We start from the raw sequence: 22,227 nt of genomic DNA, 5'->3' as shown, positions 1-22,227 counted from the left end.
TCATTCCCTGTATAATCACTTCTCCTTAAAAATTTTTTGTACATGTCACAGTACATACGTGAAAATTAAAATAAAAACAAGCCAGAAATCATGTCAAAGGAAATATTAAAGAGATAATCCCATTGTTCCATCTGATAGAGCACATATTTTAAGCTGTAGTGTATTGCTGGTGCAGCAAGAAAGAAATATCCACAGCCTCAGGCATAGCTATATGGAGAGCCAGGCTTGATGCACAGAGGTCAACCATCAAAGAAAGTGTGAGACACAGAGCGCCTAGGAAATCTGTATTCTTTTTCTTTGTTAAAATGGGGGGGTGGAATTAATGAGAAACACCAGCCAAAGCCCCATAAGATGTTACCCAAATAGACCTGATTTCCAGGAGCCCACCTTAAATGGTATCCACCCAAAATCATAGAGGTGAATTAAATGTGCCCAGATTTCCCTAGGGAAGCAGAAAGCACTGATCATCATTCCCTTGAAACACTGAACCTTTTTCTCTAAGAGATGAAAAGAAATACATATTTTTCCTGAAGAAAGAAAACTCTAAACTGCCAGAGGAAACTCAACATCAGGACCAAGAGAGGCGTGATGCCACAGTTAAGAGATTCTTCACCAGAAGATGATTCATGCCACCTGAAGAAGACATTCCACAGAAGGTGACAGCAGGAAACCTGTATCTGGAGCAGCCCCCCTGAGGGCGCAGGCAGGAGTTCTGTGGAGGACACATGTAGGAAAAATTGGTGATGCTGCTCAGGGCTGGGGAGATGCCTGTACATGTAACTGACAAGACCAACTGATGAGTGAGGGGCTTTCCTGGAGGATGACAGATGTGCTTCTGAGATCTGTCAAATGTGATAATCTCTCCCCACCACCGCTGATTCATGCTGGAACAGACCATCCTGGAGAAGATACAGGTTGCATATTCCTGAGAAAGGAGAGGGCGGGGGGGGGGGGGGGCGAGGACTATCTGTGGCTTTAAATTTCTTCTTCCAAAGGTGAAGGAAGCCCGGATTCTTGCAAGACAAAGTGAGAGGATGTCATTGAACAGTTCGTGGTATTGACGTTTGTAAATGGCTTAAGACACTGCGATTTTAGAGGATTTACTCCTAAGGAGCTGTAAACTACTACTAGAAGATGACACTGGTAGACTAAGAGCATTCAAAAATCAATCAATTCACAACCAACTGGTTTAAAACAGAGAAATGTTTGAGAAAGTGCATATGTATCTGATGAGTTACTATGAGACAAAAAAGACTATTTAGCCATGAGGGAAATTCACAGGAGAGGAGGGGAACACACAGAGGAGGAAAGACTGGGCAGGAACAGATGCTGTGTTTACATGGAGTGAAATAATATACGACGAACAGCTGTCCTGGCTCCCACCACTCAGAAGACATTTGACAAACTCAAACCTAGACAAGTTTTAAACTGATTAAAAAGAAATTACAAGGACCCACAACTGGTCAGGGTGCAAAAAATAAGAGACATCAGACAGCCCTAAATGGCACATCTACCTCCCATCTCCTCTTCCTCAAGGATCATTTCAGAAGGTATAGACAGATTTGAAGAGCCAAAGTCATCGAGTGGTCGATGACAAGAAGGAAACAGTGTTTTCCTGACATAGCAGGGAACTTGTACATATGAACTCACAAATATTGTGACAGCATGAACAAGGCATGTGCAAGTTCAAGCCAGATGAAACCCCAGCGTAGAGGCAGGGAGGCAGTCACAAAGGCCCACCCCTAGAAGAGGAGCTATTGGCAATTGATATTGGCTGGGAAAGGTAAAGTGTTTTTTTCTTTAAGGGTGTAGCCTCAAGTAGGTCCACTGTGCTCCCACTGATGGTAGTACATTCAAGAGTGTATGGGAGGCACAAATCGGACCTTGTGAGTTTAAAAAAAAAAACAAAACAAAACAAGAGGACTCAAAGTTGGATTGTTAGGAAAGGGGGTGGTAGATCTGGGAGGAGTTAGAAGAGAGAATGAATATGATCAGAATGCATTTTACAAAATTGTCAAATAGCTAATGAAATATAAATGAAAAGTTATTAGGATGGTGGTTTTATTATTTGTTTGTATGTGGATAGATATGGAGAGATTAGACAGAGGAGAGGAAGTTGTACTATGTGGTTCAGGGAAAGGACCTGGGAAAACAAATTATGCAATCCACTTTGGTGGGGGGCGGGGTGTGATACACAAAACACTCAGAGTAAATCACACCACCACCAGAGCTCAGAAGCATAAAGAGGAATGTAATTGAAAAGGGATAAAAATAATACTTGAGGTAACAGCTAAGGGAATAATGGTGGTAAATACAGAGGTGATTTTAATAAAGGGCAATAAATTACCATCCTCTGAATATCCGAGACTGTTGGAAGGAATGTTGGAAATACAATAATGTGCTCAAGGGAAATGACTTCCTTCAAAGATAGGGAACTGTTGCGAATTTATGGAAAAGCATTTTTTGTATCATTAATGTACACAGTTCTTATGGGTATTTGGAGCTCTTGGGTAGCGGCAGCTAAAGAATACAGGGTGCTGATAAAAAGAAAGAGATGGCAGTAGTGAACCTATAACAACTGGCCAATAGATGGGCACAGTAGTAGTGACTTCAGTAATGCCACTAAAGAGGGATCCATCCAAATGGAGGGTGACTTTGTCATTTTTCAATGTGTCAAAGAAGCCTCAATGTGTAAAAGAAATATATGCTTTTGGACTTGAGAAATCTCTCTTCAGATCAGCAACAGTCAACCTCTGCCATGTACTGAAATGCATACCCCCAAAAATTGGTGTATAAAAACCCTAATTGCCAATGTGTTGGTATTTAGTGATGAGACACTGGAAGAGGTAATTATTATAGTTAAATGATGTCCTAAGGGTGGGACCCTAATCCAACAGGACTAATGTCCAGATAAGAATAGGAAAAGACAAAATAGCTCATTCCCTCCCCCCCCACCCCGTCTCTCTCTCTCTCTCTCTCTCTCTCTCTCTCTCTCTCTCTCTCTCACACACACACACACACACACACACGTGCACATGCACTCACACACATATATTCATATATGTATGCTCATGCTCACATAAAAAAATTCGTGCACACTACCATGTTCTGGAAGACTTGGGAAGTAGACAATCATCACAAGACCAAAAGAAAAGACTCCCCATCAACCAACCCTGACCTCTGCCCTTGACCCTGGAGTTCAGAAGTGTGGAAAAACGTGAATTCCTGTTACTCCAGGCATGCAAGCTGTTATATTCTGTTATGGCAGCGCTAGAAGAGGCACTGCGCAGCCATAAGGAGTGTGCCTCTGCACAGCGGGGATGAGAGAGGCTTTGATGGAAGACAGAAGTGAAGCCAGCAGAGTGCTCAGCCAGGCACTGCACAATTGCAGGAAGGAGCTGGCTTTCCCTGGTGCCTTGGACAGTTTCAACCTTGAATATGCTGTTCTAGGAGGCACTGACTAGAAAGATGGAGGGTATGTATGGATCTTGAGCAACAGGAAGCAAGATGGTGTGGAGAAAAGTTTTTGCAAAGGATAAAATTTTATTATTGCCTACCTGTCACCTACTGTTTCTCTCTAACCATTGAGAAAGTTTACGGTTAAAATACAAGTGGCAGAATGTTTGAAGAGAAAGAAAAGGATCATCTCGGAATTTATCGCACCACAGAAAGACAAATACCATGTTCTCACTCACATGCGCAAGCTAAAACATTGATCTTATTAAAGGAGAGAATATATTAGTGGTTACCAGAGCCTGAGAGGGCAGAGGACAGGGGGAATGTGGGGGGGGGGGTGGATGTACCTGACAGAGGAATCATTTTGTTCAATAGGACGTGGTAAGGTTTAAACGTGACATGCCCTGCACCACCCCCTCAGGCTCATGTATCTGAACATTTGGTCCCCAGCTGTGATACTCTTTGGGGAGGCTCTAGAAGCACTGGGACTAAGAGCTAGCCAGCAGATGTAGTTCACCTTGGAAGGTACAGCCCACTTCCAGTTCAGGTCTAGCTCTGTGCTTTCTGTCCACAAAGACACGAGAGGCTCTGCTAACTGCTCCCATCGCCATGAACTCTGCGATGCCGTCCCTGCTCTGAGACGGTGAGCCAGAACAAATCCTTCCCCCCTGAAGCTGCTTTTGTCATGCATTTTGTTAAATCAATGAGAAAATAATAACTAGCAATCCCCAGAATGTAATTATAATTGATAGCAACTAATTGGCTATTTCAAAAAAGATTTTGTGACTTTGTAATACAAAGAAATGGCACATATTTCAGGTGATGTCCTAGTTAGGCTCATCTTATGCATTGTATACGTGCATCAAAATGTCGTGCTGCAACCCTAGAAACACATTAGTTATCATGCACCAATTTAAAATCAAAATACATATTTTAAGATTTATTTTGTTTGTGTGTGTGTGTGTGCCTGTATGTGTGTGAGTGCCTGTGTGTGTGTCCGTGCCTGTAGGTTTGTGTGCATGCCTGTAGGTGTGTGTGTGCCTGTATGTTTGTGTATGTGTGTGCCTGTAGGTGTGTGTGTGTGTGTGTGTGCCTCTAGGTGTGTATGTGTGTGTGTGTGTGTGTGTGTGTGTGTGTGTGTGTGTGTACCTGTGCCTGTACGTTTGTGTGTGTGCCTGTAGGTATGTATGTGTGTGTGTGTGCCTGTGTATTTGTGTATGTGCCTATAGGTGTGTGTGTGTGTGTGTGTGTGTGTGTGTGTGTGTGTGTGTGTGTGCCTGCCTGTATGTTTTGGGGGAAAGGTATATGCACATTAGTGTGGGTGCCTTGGGAGGTGAGTAGAGGACATCAATTTGTCTGGAATTACAGGTAGCTGTGATCTACCCAACATGGGTGCTGGGAACCAAACTCTAAAAGAATAACGGATACTTTTCACTGCTGAGTCATCTCTGCATCTCCTAAAATACATACTTACAACAGGAACAATGTGCCATGCCTAAAAGAGACCCTGAGAAAGGGTACAGGTGTGCTGCAACACTCAGAAGAGGTGATTTTCAAGGTTCATGGAGAAGATGATGTACTCGTTCCCAGGGGTTGGGGGTGAAGTCAGTGGATGCATAGCCACACGTAAGCTCTAGAACCTTCCAGGTCTTGGTTTTCTATTTTGTAGAGGGGTCATCACCTGCCTCACAGGCCTATGTAAGAGGGAAATGAAAAAGAAGAGTCCATACTCCACTACCTCAGCATCCACAGAGCCTAATGCAAAAGGAATATCTGTCATTGTTAATGACAGCATGTGTCAACACTTGTGGTTAGCTGTGAACTATACAATTCTGGCAATAAAAATCACAAATGTGCACCATGAGAAGGAAGAAACGTGAAAGGAATTTGAAAAGATGTGGTAGGGTTTTATAAGAAAATCATTATTTTAAAAATGAGCATGTGTGCAATTAAAAGAGGAAATTAAAAGTTAAGAACCCATCAATGCAGGCAAAACCTGCTCCAGGCAACAAGAAACATCATGTGTACATTCCATGCAAAATAAAATCAGGGAAGAGGCTGGCTCCTTCTTGACAAAGTCAGTGAGGAAAGGGAAAAGTAAAAAAAAAAAAGGGGGGGGGTCGGGGACCTTTGGTTTCTGAATTGTTGGTGTTGTTTGTTTTTCCCTATTCTCTGTATATGAGGGAAGTTTTCCAACCAAAGACCATAAAAAAGAACGGGGAATGTTGTCATGTGACTATCCTCTTGGCACTCAGGAGAAGCAGAGACAAAAGGACTGCTGTAAGTTGTAGGCCACCCTGGGCTGCATAGAAAGTTCCAGGCCAGCCAGGGCTACATTGAGAGACGTTGTCTCAAAAATAAATAAATAAACAAGTAAACAAATAGGAAAAATATAAAAATGATTAAAAGAAAAGAGAATGTAAATCTTCATAAAGAATAATTGAAATTGAGGTAGATAAAAAGCTGAAAATGTCCCCCTTGGAAAGCTGGAGGTCCCTTGTGTACAACTTCCAACTTACAGACTGTCTTCAGGGGCTGTTACCAAGGTGGACAGACCCAGGATAGCTGTTCGGCAGTCAGTTTATGCTCAGTGTGTGTGTATGTGTGTGTGTGTGTGTGTGTGTGTGTGTGTGTGTGTCTGTGTGTGTGTGTGTGTGTGTCTGTGTCTGTGTGTGTTGACCTGTCCTCTGAGAGTCTTAATCAAAATGATTTGAGCCAGTAGCCTCTCAAACTACAGTTGCTTTATTTTTTAGAAAAAGATAAAGAAAGAGGAGGAGAGAGAGAGACAACAGTAGGTCAGCCCAGGGAAATACACCCAACATTACTGACAGCATGAAACAGACTCAGTCTAACAAAATTAAAATGCAATAGAGGAAAACAGAATGGCAAAATTGTAAAAGGCTAGCTTAAAGGGAGGAGGAGTCCACCAAATATAAATGGATTTCTTATTCATTTGAATAGCAGACATCCTTCTGATTTACCTATGACACTAATGTTTCAACTAGAAAATAGAATACAAGCTATTCATGGATTTTCTCCCACCTTTACTGAGAACTCTCTACAGCCCAGGCACTATACTAGTGTGCTTACAAACATTATCAAAGCAATACCTTCACTTTTCAGAGATTTTACACTTTTGTAAATAAGCCTATCTTCAATTCCAGCTTTCCTGCTCGGACCAGGCCAGCACTCGAGTGAGAGGGGATTCCTGCCAGGAACTGATGACAGTTGAGGCAGTTTGCTCAGGGAAGACCCCACAGAGGAAGGGGGTGAAATTGATTTTAAAGAGATTTGCAGGGCTGAGGCAATTACTCAGTGGTTAAGTTCTTGGCACATAAGCCTAGGGCCAAAGTTCATATACCCAGACACCCATGTAAATGCCAGGTGGGCACAGCAGCCCACCTCTAATCCAGCCTCAGAAGGTGGAGACATGGATTTCCAGAGCACCCTGGTTACTGAGACTAACCATACCAAAGATCTCTGCTGATTTAGAGATCCTACCTCAATGAATGTGGTACAAGAGCAATGGAGAATGAGTTCCAAAATCAGTCTCCAAGGGAAACATAAGCAGTGCAACCACGCAAATGCAAAATATACACCTATACACATGCACCACACATACACATATTCAAACACACACATACCCATACACACACATGCACACATGCACACACACACACACACACACACACACACACACACACACACACACAACTGTAAATACAGGGAAAAAAGTTTTCCAGAGTCCAGTAGGATGGCTCAGCTGGTAAAGGCACTTCCTGTGCAAGCCTGCCCACCTGAAATGACCACCCCCAGAACTCACATAAAATTAGGAGAAGAGAACCAACCCCACAAAATTGTCCTCTGACCTCCAAACTCATGCTGTGGCGTGTGTGTCCCCCCTCCCCAATAATAAAAAGTCAAATAACATTTAAGAAATTTTCCAGAAATGTTTGTGGGATGAGATTCTGGGGGAATTACCAAAACGTAAAGACAACAACAGAGTGCGGACTAAAAGAGGGAGGGCAGAGGACACGTGCCGACAGCAGGATTGGGGGGGCGGGGAGAAAGAGCAGTAAACACAGGCAAGAGCAGGAAGACAGGGGGCTCCTTGCAGCCCATAGGCTACCGTGCTGGTAACTTTGGTCTGAACATTGAAGCAACCTCCTCGCTGCAGTGGAAGATTGCCATAAAGCAAGACTTGTTCTTCTGCAAAACTGAACGCTTTAACATGGGTCAAATATGTGGACATGTTTTGTCGGGCTTACCTAACAGGCAGTAATGTGTAATATTTTTAAAATATTGCCTAATAAGGAATGGATGAAGTAGAGATGCTTGGGTTGGGGCGCGAGGAAGGAAGAGGGGACAGCTGCCACACCAGCCAGATCAGCCAAGTCAGTCCTGGCAATTGCTAAACATGACAGATGTCACAGCCAGATCGCCCTTACATCCAGGAAAATGAAAGAGGAACATGATCACAGGAGGCTCGATTCTGCTAACTCAGAGGAACAGAGAACTTCCTGGCCTCGTCTCTGGAGAATGTTCTGGTGATTAATGACACTACATACATTGTCTTCTCACTAATCTCCTTTATGTTGCAATAATACACATCTACCTTAAAAAAAAAAAAAAGTCATTCCACGGGCAAGCACATAAAGGCCTCCTCCCACCCTTCCCCCACCACGCAAAAAAACAAATATGGTCATTTCACAAGGAGAACTAGTTTAAAAGAAAACAAATTTAATCTCAGTTTCACGTGTTAAACAGAGCAAATTATTATGGGTAAAATTTTATTTTTAGTACCTTAATGCTCTACACTCAGTTTTTATGAGCCCACTTCGTTCCCCTCTCTTCAATAGACACTATATTTGGTAAGGAAGTAGTTTATGTTTTCTTGTTCCATTTTGTAATGAAGGATGCTGTGGGTTTAGAAAACCAAGTGTTATCTTCCATGTTTGCTCTTTGCTTTCCTTAAACTCTTTTTCTGGTTATCTGGTGTTTGTTGTTGTTGTTTTTTTTGGGGGGGTGCTTTATTTTGGTGGTAGTGGTTTACAGGAAAGATTATACATTTCATGATACTAGAGACGTAGCAATCATGACATTTTAGACATGCGTCATGTTTTCTTAACAGGGTGGTAAAATAGTCTGCACACAAAAGCACAACAGTTCAAACAAGCCTGGAATCATACACGCTGTGCCACAAAAGCGCCTAATTGAGCAGCTTTATAACCTCGCACAGAATTCCCTCGCCACCAATTTAGACAGAATTGCTTTTATTTTAGCAATGTTCTTTTAATTAAGTCCTAAACATCTAAAACATGGCAAATGTAAATATGTATTATAAATCCTTAACTATGAAGATCAGTGAGCATCCATGCAGCTTTCTGCCTTGGAGATAGACTCTTTTTGTTTAAAATCAGCCCAAATTGAGAGATAAAACTGAATGATGTGGCAAGTGCTAAACTCTGTTTGTAATGTCCTGCTCTGGGTACCAGCATCACTCCACTCCACTATCTGTGAGAGCTAAATTATGCTTTGATTTGCCCCGTGGCTGTAACGCCAGAAGCTCTCCTGACATTTTTTTGTTTTGTTTTGTTTTTTCACCCTCTATGTCATGGGGACAAAAACTGGAATTTAGGGGCTGATAGAAAGTTGAGTCAAATATTAGCAAAACCATACCACACTCTACAAAATAATGGAGTTTGAAATTATAAAAGACAAATAGAGCTGTCTATGTTTGGAGTAAATTTAAACAGGATCTCCAAAGACATTTTGTGAATGTTTTATTATGCTTTATTGTCTTTTGGCTTTTTAATATAATATCTTTATTTCTTCTCTGAGAATTTCATACATGTATACAAAGTGCTTCCTTGATCCTATCTACTCCAACTGGCCACTTCCAACTGATCCCAGACTCCCACCAGCACCTCATCCCAACTTTATGTTCTCTCTCTTTTTTCCACTGAACTAGAGACCATATTTCCCAAGCTGACCTTGAACTCTGAACTTACGATATGGCCAAGGCTGATCTCAAACTTGCAGTCCTCCTGCCTCAGCCCCCAAGGGCACCACCATAGGCAGCTTATTTTGCTCAATTTTAATCCTACACAGTTTTTCCTTTGGCTGTTGGGGCTTGTTCTGGTTTATTTTCTGTTGCTGTGATACAACACTCTGACCAAAAACAACTTCGGGGAAGAAAGAATTTATTCGGCTTATACTTCCAGATCCCAGGCCATCACCTAGGGAAGTCAGGGCAGAAACTCAAACAAGAACTGGCAGGCAGTAACCATGGAGGAGCACTGTTTGCTGCCTTTCTCAGGCTCATATTTTCTTAATCAGCCCATGACTACCTTCCCATATAGAATGGTGCCACTCCTATACCAATCAATAATCAAGGCAATCCCTCATGATATGCCCATGGACCAACCTGATAGTGACAACTACTCAATTAAAACTCTTTCCAGATGATTCTAGGCCGAGTCAAGTTGACGCTAACGCTAACCAGGACAGTGGTGATGGGTTTCTTTTCAATACAACAAGGAAATTGTACATGTTTATAGGGCAGCATATATTTTAATACATATACATATTGGATAGTGTTCACATCAGGGTAAAATATTTATCTCCACACACTGTTTTACAACTATATTAGAGATGACTGTGGTATGGACAGCAAGTGAAACACAACTTTCTTCTGTGTCTTAACACAACTTAATTCAAAAAGTACTCCCATGGGTAATGGGTATGTCCTGAAATCCCCAATCCTTAATCCCTTCCTAAATGCCTTCCAACACACACACACACACACACACACACACACACACACACACACACACACACACTTGATAATTTTATCTCAGTAACTCAAGTCCCTTAAAGACTGTTTTCAAATTAATGCCTTTCTATTTCCTTGTCTCCTGATAATCAACAGATTTTAAATGACGAGTCTAAAGGACCATATGCTTGTGTATGTATTTATACATGTATATATGTCTATATACATAAATATATATATGGTATATATGTGGATATGCAATATTTTAAAGCAAAGCTATTAGCCTAGACATTTAATTTTCCCAAATTCTTCCAGACTCCCTCTAGTAGGTATTGGTTTATACTAACAGGAAGATACTAGGACCTCTGTCATGAACCAAGAGATTCAAATGTCTGCTCAATTCACCCAGGTACCTACCAAGCCCTGGTTCAGAACCAGTTCTTGAGAGTTCATCGGTATATTTGTTATTCAGAGAACATTCAAAATCAATCTCTGTAGGTTGAAACTGCTAAGTCAAGTAATAAAATAACAATTCATCTAGCAATTACACAATAAATGTACTTTAGGAAGACAGTGAATTTATATATTTACATTACTTCTAGACTAGTATCAACCTATGATCCCATTTTTAAGCACCATAATAGCCAGTGGGGGGGTGGTCATGGAAACAAATATGTGTTTTGTGATTTAGAAGCACATAATGTCTTATTACAGACAATTGCTAATGAGAGGAACTTACTTTTTTAAAAAAAAAGTAATTAGAGCTATAGATATGATACATATTATTCCATTTTTTCTTTTGTGATTTAAAACCCTTCTAGATAAATCCCATCACTATTAAATAATTATGCATTAAAAATTTTATAGTTACTAATTTTGAACTACTTAAAATGTCAAATGTTTGCAGGCTTCACTCACTTTTCCAATTATTACATTGGAATGACTCATTAACTGTAACATAAACAGGCTCATTTTTACATCCTGTTATGAGATTTCCCCAATTTTATTGTCAAAGTACTGCTTTTCCATGAACCATGACAAAAAAAATTCCATTGGAAAGGGACAAAAAACCTGGCATATACTCTCTTTCCAATCACCACATGGAGCTAAGATGGTAATGAGGAAGACACTTGACGTGCACACATGCCATCATGTCTTGAGCTGTAGTTTTAAATGTCATGTATGTGAATGCCTTTGCAAAAGATATTGCTATACAAACTCCACCTTTTGAAAGCTGATTGAGGACAAAAGCAGCTTTCTTGTATCGTAATAGCAGATTTGGGTCTTTACCAACACCATACCCTTGGAAAACTAGCTGGCATATTGGGGTACCCCAACTATAGATTAAAAACAAAAAGGCCAGCCATGAAAGTCACAGAGCTGTAAACATGCATGTGTAAAGACAGAAACATTTGATTGAAATCCAAGCTCAGACTACAGCCTTGGAGCTCACTGAAGAAATTTGAATGCTGAAATCTGACATCAAAGTTGCCTCCCCCTCCCCCAAATTGATATAACCCAGTGACATTCAGCCTACCTGACATCATTCTCATTTATAAATGTACGGTAAGAGCTGGAGAGGTGGCTCAGAGGTTAAGAGCCCTTGCTGCTCTAGCAGAGGACATGGATGGATTCAGTTCTCAATACCCACATGGCAGCTCATGTCAGAGAATCTGGTATACTCTTCTAGCCTCTGAGGGCTCCTGCACACATGTGGTGCATGTAAACTCACAGATACACACAGACACACACACACACAGACACACACACACACACACACACCAAGATTTTTTAAAATTTTACAAATGCTATCGTAACTTAGAATTACAAATAAGCTGTTACTTCTGAAGACATGTATTCCACTCATCGGTGAGTGTGTTTTCCTTAAAGAAAGGCTTCAGACAATCACAACAGGCTTTCCTAGAGCTCCGTTCTTTTTTTCTTTCTTTCTTTCTTTTAGCACTCTTTTTACATTTCTGTGGTGTCAGTGGGAAGTTCTAGAAGTCTAGGGTCGTAAGCATGCTAGTCAAGTGTTCTACCACAAAAATGCATCCTCTGCCCTTGGATTTTATCAAACTGGATCTCACTATCTAATTGGGTCTGTACTGAAATTCATGATCCTCCGGCCTCATCATTCCGTGTGCTGGAATTACAGGTGTGCCATCACATCGCACTGAGCATTTTTTTTCTTTGAGATGAGCAAACTCCAACCAACTGCAGCATCTGATGCTCCAATTCATGGTGTGTTCTGGAGCTCTGCTTGTTAAAGAGTATTCGAAAGATTTCTTCTAGAAGAGCCACTAATACAGTAGTGTTAGTCATCTGGGTAGTTGGGGCTCATTCTACCAACAACAACAGCAAAACACCTTCAACCTCAAGAACGTGGTGAATTCACAAAGCGACTCTTATCTGAAACACATATTCTGTGAGGATTAATCCTTCTCCATCATTCTAACTAACAAGAAAACAGCAATAATTCTAGATACATATCAAACAAGTCACTGATGCCAAAATGTTTGAATCAATAAAAATAGAAAATAATAAGCCATAAGCAATGGGGGAAATCAGATCAAAGTATGCAAACTTTTATTATTTCAGCAAAAATAATAAGCTACGAATATGAATATGCATTCTTGGGATTTGTGTGGCCATGTTGTCTTATCTTCCTAGTGTTTGTATTCTGCAAACTTTCAGTCAGTACAAAGGAGAGAAAAAGATGTTTTTTAAAGGACACTGATTATGGGCCTGGTGGTGCATGTCTGTAATCTTAGCTCTTTGAGACAGGAGGATCCAGAGTTCAAAGTCAGCATGGACTACCTGAGACTCCCCCTCAAACAAACAAACAACATAAAGAGTGAAGGATCTCTTCGCTAATCTGGGGCTAACTGGCAATTTAAAGGTCAAATGATTCATTAGTTGACAACATTAAAGGTCCAGTATTGATTGATCTGAGATAAAAGAGATTTTCATTCTAAGCAGAAAAATGGGCATTTGTGAAGCCAGACTGATATTCTAATGCTAGACCACATTCAACACTTTGGACTGTCAAGGTCACTATCCCTTAGCATCTGTGTCCAATAGATAGTTGTGAGTCAGTTGCCTCATTTCTTATTAAGACCCATCCTAGGTCACATCTTAAGATGTTCTTAGACTCAAAAAAAAATGGCCCTTTGATGAGAAGTCAGAATCATCATTTAAAGCAGAACTGTTAAGACACTACTAAGAGCTAGGTGTGGTGGCTTACACCTTTAATCTAGCATTCAGGAGGCAGAAGCAGGTGGATCTCTGTGAGTTCCAGGCCACCCTGACCTACATGGTGAATTCTAGGCCATCCGGGGCTATATAATGACTTCCTGTCTCAAAAATACAAATAAACAAAACAAAACACAAAGTATGGTCTGCTCTTAGTGGCACATGTCTGTAATATAAGAATTTGGGAGCAGAGTCTGGAGAGTCAGGAGTTGCGGGTCAGACATAGCAAGTTCACAGGAAACCTGGACTACATGAGACCCTGCCTCAAAAGAAAAAAAGAATAAATTATAAAAAAAATAAAATTTTAACAAATAGCCATTTCTAAATTACAATACAAATAGTATACCCTATCCCATTTTAACTTACTCTTTTAAGTGCTGTAAATAGTGTAATATAAATAAAATTAACCTAATGATCAGTTTCTGGAAATCAAAGGTAAATACAATTCCAAATGGACAAGATATTTACATACAAATTAATTACGCTGGCATGAGTAGGTGGAAAGCACTTGCTTAATTATTGTGAATTCTCAGTGGGTTGTGCTTAAATGAAAATCTATTTTTCAATTTGTTCTAGAAAGTTTGCCAATTTGAGCATTTTGGGGAAGCTGCTGAGTTACTTTCAAAGCAAGAACACTCTTCAAACAAGAATGTTTCCCTCACATAATCAATTTGATTCCAAATCTTTTCTGATTTGTATAGAATAGAATATTCTATGCTCATGAAAATGTGAAGTAACAGCAGAATTTTCATCCCAAGTCTGAGGTGAAATTGCTCACAGGCTTTATCAAGCACTGCATAGTAATGCAATTACTTGAGATTAAAAATGCCCACTTCGAAACCAAAACACTGTGAAACTTTACTAACAAATGCAGAGATTGCATAGTCTTGAAAATGAGGTTTCTCAGCAATAGTCACTCAGGAGAAACATAAAGAAAATATGGAAGTGAAGGATTCCCCTGTTATACTTACCAGTAGTATGAGCAGCTCCTTCAGTATTTGCATGATTAATGAATGATGTAAGACCTTTTTATCAATTAATATAAATATGAACTCAAATTTCACATTGCCATTTTGTCCCACAAAGAATTCTCTTTTCTTTTTTCTTTCTTTTTTTTCAGGTAAAGATTCAAACCCCACTGTTAGTTCATAGGCCATACAAAGACAGGCATGAGGCCAGATTTGACTCATAGTCCAGACTCTGCCAACCTCTGAGCTAAATATTACAACCTCTTTCCAATGACCTTACACAATTCCATTGATCTATTTTCAAGGAAAAAAGAAAAAGGTCCATTGACATACAGACTGACTCTAATTGTTTCTATGTGATATGAATTCCAAAACCAGTTTCAAAAGACAACAACAGTATTTACTGCTTTAATTAAGCCCTAAGTGTCATACAGAAGTCATGTTTGGTCTCCATGTTGGCTTATAAGCTATGTTAACCATGCACAAAAAGATCATAAATGATCCAGAGGTGATGCAATAAATGGACAAATGTAAATGATCCTAGGAGAGTGAGTCCAAGAACCCACTGATGGTCACTTCCAAGGGCCAGCCATTCACACACTGTGTCATGAATCATATCTATCAGAACTTGGTTATCACACTCTAGATACTTCATTCTTTTATTACAGATGCACATCTAGGGGAGGGAAGAGAACAAGAGGAAGCTTTTAGAAAGAACTACAAAACTGAATTTTAATAATGAGGATCTGTTGAATTGGATCTGGGTTGGACCTGGTAAGAATGATCATCTACTCAGGCAGTTACCTTTCTTTGGTATTGATTTTATCATATTCTTTCGTACTTCCTTCAGGGTAGATATCAGACATAGATCCCTGATTTCAATTAAAGGGGGAAAAAAGGACATGGACAGAAGCTAACTTCTAATTAAATCATTAGTGAGCTATTTGGTGGGTGTTAATGATTCTCAGAGTGGGGCTCAGTGTATCCTCCATCATGTGAGCTATAAGAATGAAACCAAAATCAAAACCCCTCCCAGCCTTACTAGTTACATCCCATCCTTCTTATATAGTGCCTTAACCCCAAAAACTGTCATATTCAGAAATTGTGCATTCTTAAGTATAAGTGTAAAATAAATAACTTCCCTGTTATAGTACATCTTTCTTAGAAGGAAGTGAAGAAGCCAAAGAGAACCAGGAGAGCAAGCTCGTGTGCAAGGATGCCTGTCGCCGTGTTTGCATGCAAAGGATGGCTCAGTGTAGTAGCAAACTTATCTTGACCTGGACCAAAAGTAAAACCTGGGTGCTGGTTCACAGCTTGGAAATGTCATATGGGACCCCAGAAGCAAAAAATGCAACTCACAGGTACTGACCAGAGTCACAGAGTCACTGACTACAGGCACATGGGTTAGCAATCTGTACTTACACATAGGGATGTTTGTGTGTGTGTGTATGTGTGTGTGTGTGTGTGTGTGTGTGTGTGTGTGTGTGTGTGTGTGTGCGCGCGCGCACGCGCGCGCGCGCGCATATGAGAAAGAGAGAGGTAGGGGCAGTTGTGTTTGCATGGAATCTTTCTAATGCAAATTTCCCAGTTGATTAATTAGATCAATTAATATTCAAATTAGAGTTCAGCTAATCCCAGGTTTACAGAGTCCCCTAGGCAAATGTTCTTATTGTTACCCAAAGGCTGACTCAGTGGATGACAGATTTCTCTCCTTGTGAGTCAGTTGTAACTAAGAAGAAAGGTGTTTGCATTCACCCAAGAGACCAGCCTTTAATTTTCTTTTTCTTATATTCAGTTCCCCCTGACTTTACTAGGGGGATTTAAGATTGATTCACCTCTTGTTAATATACAATCTGGTTCAGAAGAGTTATTGGAGGCCTCATAAGACTCTGAGATGCTTGTGCTAGTTAGTCACCTGTCTTTTAGCTCACTTGCACCCTTGTTCCTAAACACATAATACATGCTCAGTCTTCCAAAAATGACCTTTCCATCCTCACCCAGCAACAAGTGAACCCTGACACCTCCAAAATGTAAAAACTAAGGACTAATATAAAAATTAGGAAATGAAATCTTTTGAATCTACATTTGCAAATCACATTGTCAAGATACAATATGAAATTACTAAAAGTCACCTTAATTATCTGAAGCCACTGAATTATGAATTTGGGCACTTGAAGAGAAGACAACTCTTAAGCATGTCTGCTAACCAAGAATTCCAACTTTAATATTTAAGCACTCCTGATAATTTCAATTCTAGGCTCACTGAGTTTATCCAATGCCTTTGTAGAGAACTCAAACCCCAATGGATCCAGATCCAACACTGAAACTGCACCAGTGAGAGGCCCAACCAGAGTCAAGCAGACAAGTACCCTGGCCCCTCCTCAAACCTCAGCTGCTCACTTTTCCTTGGCTAAGAAGATATACTGTGGAAGAAAACCCTTTAATGCCGATCTTCTGGCTACACTTTACATTGGGTTTCAAGTAAGCAGACAAACATCAACCACTCACCACCCAATTATTCATATTAATATACTGCAAACTGAACCACAGGCAGTGAATGCATTGGAAAGACAAACTGCATTAGGCCAGGGTGAAGCTCTGCCCAGCTCAAGGGAATGGAGCCTGTGATGTGCTTCACATCGCAACAGTGACCTCTAGTGATCCCTCTTTACGGAACTTGTGCAGCTTCAGGAGGAATCACACCTTTGCCACAGAACTTCATTTGCCTGGGGTCTGGTCTCTTGTGGTCCCTGTTTGTTTGTTTGTTTGCTAACCTGCTAGTCAAAGGTTATCACCACAGGACCACTAAGATTTTGACTGGGTGGAACAATGCACATTATATTGACTTAAAGAACTTCCCACACATCCCGTTTAAAATTGAATGGGAAACACAGTGCAGCCCCAGGAGTGAGGTTCTCTCCTTTGCAGAGTGGCAGATAAAATGTGATATTAAATGAGCTCCTGCAAATGGAAGCACAAAATCACCACGGTGCCTGGCAGCGTAGCCTGGATGGACTAGAGCTCCTGAAAGTGAGTTCCCAGTGTTTTGCATGAGAACACTCCAGTGAAGTCAAAGGAGGTTTCTACAGCAGAGAGCTGCCAGTTTCTTGTCTCCCAAACCTCAACCTGGCAATACAGCAGTGGCCTCCGTTCCTGCACGGGCCTTGTAACCCTTTCTTGTAATGTAAAGCAGATAAGGCTTGCCTTTAAAATCAGAGAAAGAAAGAAAAAAAGTTGTGTTTGCTGAGCTGTTTATCATGCACGGCAAAAGGGAAAACACTTCCATTTAGAGAATTTAAGCCAAATATAAACTTTCAAAACTTTTCCTATCTCTAATGGCAAGCTGGTGAAAGAGTTGGCCAATGTATTTGGGGTGGTATGTAAATTAAGCAACGAGGCGGTAACGAATGTTCCTTGAATCAATGAACTCAGCACCAAGACAATCAATCACAAACACATGAAGTTGAAAATTCAGCCACTAGAGAACACTACTTAAGAGGGGAGAAAAATCACCTTCACATTTTCCTTTAAACCAGATGTAGGGCTGGGTGCCCATCCAGGAGTGCTCTTCTCCGTGAGAACAGGGCTCTTCAGTGCTGAGCTCTCAGCCTCCACCAATTCTGCCTGCCCGTGAAGTCTGCAGTATGTTTCAGTTATTAGCCTGCATCATTTTAGAGATGCAGCCAGCTACTGCTAAATCGCAAACTTCAGAAATCTCAGCTAATGCAGCAGAATATCGAGTCTGCCGGTTGTTTTCCTGCTCGCCAAATAATCCCAACGAAATTCAAAAACCTAAAGAAAGGTGCCCGGGCTAGTCCCTGATGAAGATGTTAATTTAATGTTTTACTAGAAGTTGACTATTCTCAATGAATATTCAAGGAGAGTGAGATTCTGCTAGTAAAAAAAAAAAAAATAGTCCAGATAACATTTTGCATATTTTGACCAGACCAAAAGGAACCTGGTCCTATTTGCACAATTCTCCTGTGGTGCTTCGCCTAGCCCCCCGCAGCGATTCCAGTTGAAAAGATTAATCATGAAAACAACAGAATCAAAGTTTTGTGCGTAGCCCCCCTGCAAGTTTTAAATCATTTGCTGTGTACTTACATGAATTTCCAGCTTCCACTCTGTGCCAGTTTTGAGTAGACAACAGAAGTAACGTCTTGAGGACAGCTCCAGTGACAGATCCCATATTCATAATTTTTTGAGCTCCCCAAAAGATCTCGAGTGGCTCGGGGCGCTGAAGACAGGTTCTCCTCGGTCCTTCACCAGCACCGACTGAGTCTTCAGTATCTCTAGCTCTCTGGCTCTCTCTTTCCCCCTCCCTCCCTCCCTCCCTCCTTCCTCTCACGCGCTGCTGCTCTCTCCTTCCCCCCTCTCTCTCTCTCTCTCTCTCTCTCTCTCTCTCTCTCTCTCTCTCTCTCTCTCTCTCTCTCTCTCTCTCTCTCTCTCTCTCTCTCTCTCTCTCTCTCTCTCTCTCTCTCTCTCTCTCTCTCTCTCCTTCTCTTCGCCACCCTCCCCCCAAGCCCTGGTTCCTCACTGAAAAGCCACCAGCATCTGTCCTGACAAGCTTACACACTGCCGCCGCCGAGGCCACGCCCACTCCTCGCAGCGGTCCTAGAAATTGTCCTCAGCATCCTACCTCCTCCCTCCTCCCAAAAGCACAGCAGCAGCTAGCAGCTTTCTGAGCTTCGCAGCGGCTGCAGGTGATGGAAGCTGGACTGGAGGTGCTGCCCGCTGCTCCTGGCCTCTTCGGGGCTCCCTCCCCTCCTCTCTATTCTCAATAAGCCTTAACCCGTTTTGTACCCTGCCAGCCTTGTGGGTGGGGGAAGAGGCCAGGCGGTGAAGCCTTCTGATTTTCCGCAGGTCTTGTATTTGGCAGTGCCAACCAACATACTGAGCTATTTCCTGATTGCTCGGGAGTGTATCCAGGTAAAATTGCATTATGTTTCAAAACAAAAGCATAAAATAAGACAGAAATAACAAAGCAAGCATTGGTGAATTGTAGCTAAAACTGTCCTCGGGGAAAACGCTTGCTGTTTTTCTCTGTTTCTATAAAACTATCGCCTTGTGCTCTGGTGCCAAGATTTTATTACGGAAATTCCTCACATGGGAACAGACATTCCTGCTTGGCAGATATTTAAAAATCATCTGATAATAGTCTGCAAGAAATTAACATTTCTTATTTTAGTTGGTGCTTCAGGAATACAAATCCACCAGTGGAGTGCTCTGGGTAGATTGAGTTTCATGCACGCATCCTTCTGTGAGTAGGCAGCATTCCACAATCGTGTTCTTCAATAGTAATTCCCAGAGGGCCCAGAATGGAAAATGATGGAATACTGAAAACAGGGAACCTTCTCCCAAACACACACACAAGATCAACTACTACAGAGAATACTCTTCCAATGGCCACTCCATGGGTACTATTGCTTGTGCAGAATATTAAATCACTTAGATGATAAAGCTAAGACCCCATACAGAGTGGCACATTGCATGGTGTCAGAGAGGGTAAATCATCTCTTTAAAATAAATGTCAAGATGCCTTCCTGCTGATTAGCTGGGTGCTGTAAAGACAGGAATCCAGGAGCTCGCAAGCAACATCTTGATGCTTGGAACAGGGAGAAGCTCAAACCTTTCCCATCAGCAGCCTTGCTGGGCTGTGAAAAGGGGGTGGAATGAGAGATCCATCCATAAACCAAGCATAATTGTTTAGCTCTCGACTTCAAACAAAGCTGAATGGATAGTTTTGCTTCTCCTATTTTACAGATGAAAACCAAGAACAGAGAAGGGAATGATTTGAAGGGTCATTGACTTAGGAAGTGAATTGAAGAAAGCTGGACTTGGTTTTTTGGTTCTGATTCTACTGATCTCAGCCTAAGGCTTGCTGCCCTCATATCAGAGTTCATACCCACCCCATACCCCTGCAAAAACTCCAGTCTTTAAAACCAATATCAGGGGGAAGAAAAGCAGGGCCTGAGTATTTTCTGTGTTTCTAGACCTAAATTCCTAACTTTGGCTTTCAAGCCATAAGATGTCAAGAAAAACAGCTATATATTAACAATTTATATCAGTAATTATTTGAGGGGGTAATTTAAGTTACATGCTATCTGAAACTTATTATCTGATTAAATTATTAAAGTGATCATTTGAGGAAAATACCTTGTGCCTACAGAAGGAAGAGTGGATCTTTTAGGCCTCTGTGAGACTGCGTTGTCCAGAGTGCTGCTCTGAGTAAAAAAGAAACATAGAGGGTGGAAGATGTAGCTCAGCTGATAGGGTATTTACCTAGAAGGCATAAGGTCCTGGGTTTGACTGCCAGCACTACATAAAAGAGGTATGGTAGTGCATGCCTGTAATCTTGGCTCTTGGGGAGTGGCGGTAGGAGGATCAGAAAGTCAAGGTCATTCTCAGCAACAGAGCAAATCTGAAGCAAGCCTGGGCTATGAGAGACCCTGTCTCAACAAGGAGAAAAAGGAGGAAGGAAGGAAGGAAGGAAGGAAGGAAGGAAGGAAGGAAGGAAGGAAGGAAGGAAGGAAGGAGGGAAGGAGGGAGAGAGAGAGAGAGGAAGGGAGGGAGGGACAGAGGGACAGAGGGAGAGAGGGAGGGAAGGAAGGAGGGAGAAAGGGAAGAAGGGAGGGAGGAAGGAAGGAAGGAAGGAAGGAAGGAAGGAAGGAAGGAAGGAAGGAAGGAAGGAAGGAAGGAAAGATGGATTTGACATTCTGTAAAATTGTTGCTTTGGCAGGAAAGTCGAGCTTTCCAGAAGAAAAAGTTAAACTATTAAAACTTGTTACTGCTTACATAAAAAAAAAAGAGGAAACTTGAAGATTAGTATTGGATTAAAATTGGAAAAATAATTATATATTTTATGATGATTGAAAGTTTAAGACAACCTAGGCCTGACCAAACAAATCCATATCCCAGTTACTCTAGAGGCTATGGCAAGAGGATTTAAAATTCAAGACCTTCCCCAGGTGATAAACAGCAAGACCTTGTCTCAAAAGTAAAAAGTAGAGAGGCTGAAGCAGTAGGTCAGTGGTTAAGAGTACTTCCTGCTCTGGGAAAAATCCTGGGTTCAGTTCCCAGCACCCACATGGCAGCTCACAACCATGCCTACATTCCTCCCAGTTCCAGGAAATCTGATGCCCTCTTATGATATCTGTGGGTACTATGTGCAATTGGTGCACATACATATGTGCAAGCAAAATACTGGTATACCTAACCAAAAATGAATACATCTTAAAAAAATTAAATAAAAAGTGGTTCCACTCTAGCAAGATGGCTAGTGGGTAAGGGCATTTGCCACCACCAAGCCTGATGACTTAAGTTCAGTCTTCAGATCCAAAACGGTAAAAGGGGGAAATAAACTCCACAAGTTGCCCTCTCACCTACACATAAGTACTGTGGCTTGTGCACACACACACACACACACACAGAGAGAGAGAGAGAGAGAGAGAGAGAGAGAGAGAGAGAGAGAGAGAGAGAGTAAATAAATATTAAATGCTCTTTAAGCAAAATATACACTAAAAACAAAATCTGGGTATGTGGCTCAATGCCTATCATAAAGGAGACCCTATGTTCAATTCTCAATGTGAATTATCTATGGTGCTATTCAAGAGGGACCTTTCACACTGATAGACCACAGTAAGAGAATTCCTTGAAAGCTAGTGCAGATGGGAAGACACTGTCATTTCAGGACCCGGTAAAACCCTTCTCTACTGAATGAGAGAGGTTGGACATGATTAACAAAGGCCCAAATGTGAATGCAATTCCCACTATTAC

At 41.3% G+C, this 22,227-nt stretch overlaps 1 protein-coding gene across 1 annotated transcript in view; it reads right to left on the bottom strand.

Annotated features, from left to right (window-relative positions):
• Positions 1-18,772, bottom strand: part of Cntnap4 (contactin associated protein family member 4) — a 282,485-nt gene extending 263,713 nt beyond the window's left edge. The window contains exon 1 of the mRNA XM_006974070.4: positions 18,556-18,772. Coding sequence (XP_006974132.1) covers positions 18,556-18,646 — 91 coding nt within the window. The 5' untranslated portion in view covers positions 18,647-18,772. The remainder of the gene's footprint in view (positions 1-18,555) is intronic.
• Between the last annotated feature and the right edge of the window lie 3,455 nt (positions 18,773-22,227).

This window comes from Peromyscus maniculatus, chromosome 5, assembly GCF_049852395.1.
Source record: "Peromyscus maniculatus bairdii isolate BWxNUB_F1_BW_parent chromosome 5, HU_Pman_BW_mat_3.1, whole genome shotgun sequence".
Lineage (NCBI taxonomy): Eukaryota > Metazoa > Chordata > Mammalia > Rodentia > Cricetidae > Peromyscus > Peromyscus maniculatus.
This window is presented reverse-complemented; position numbering and strand designations above follow the sequence as displayed.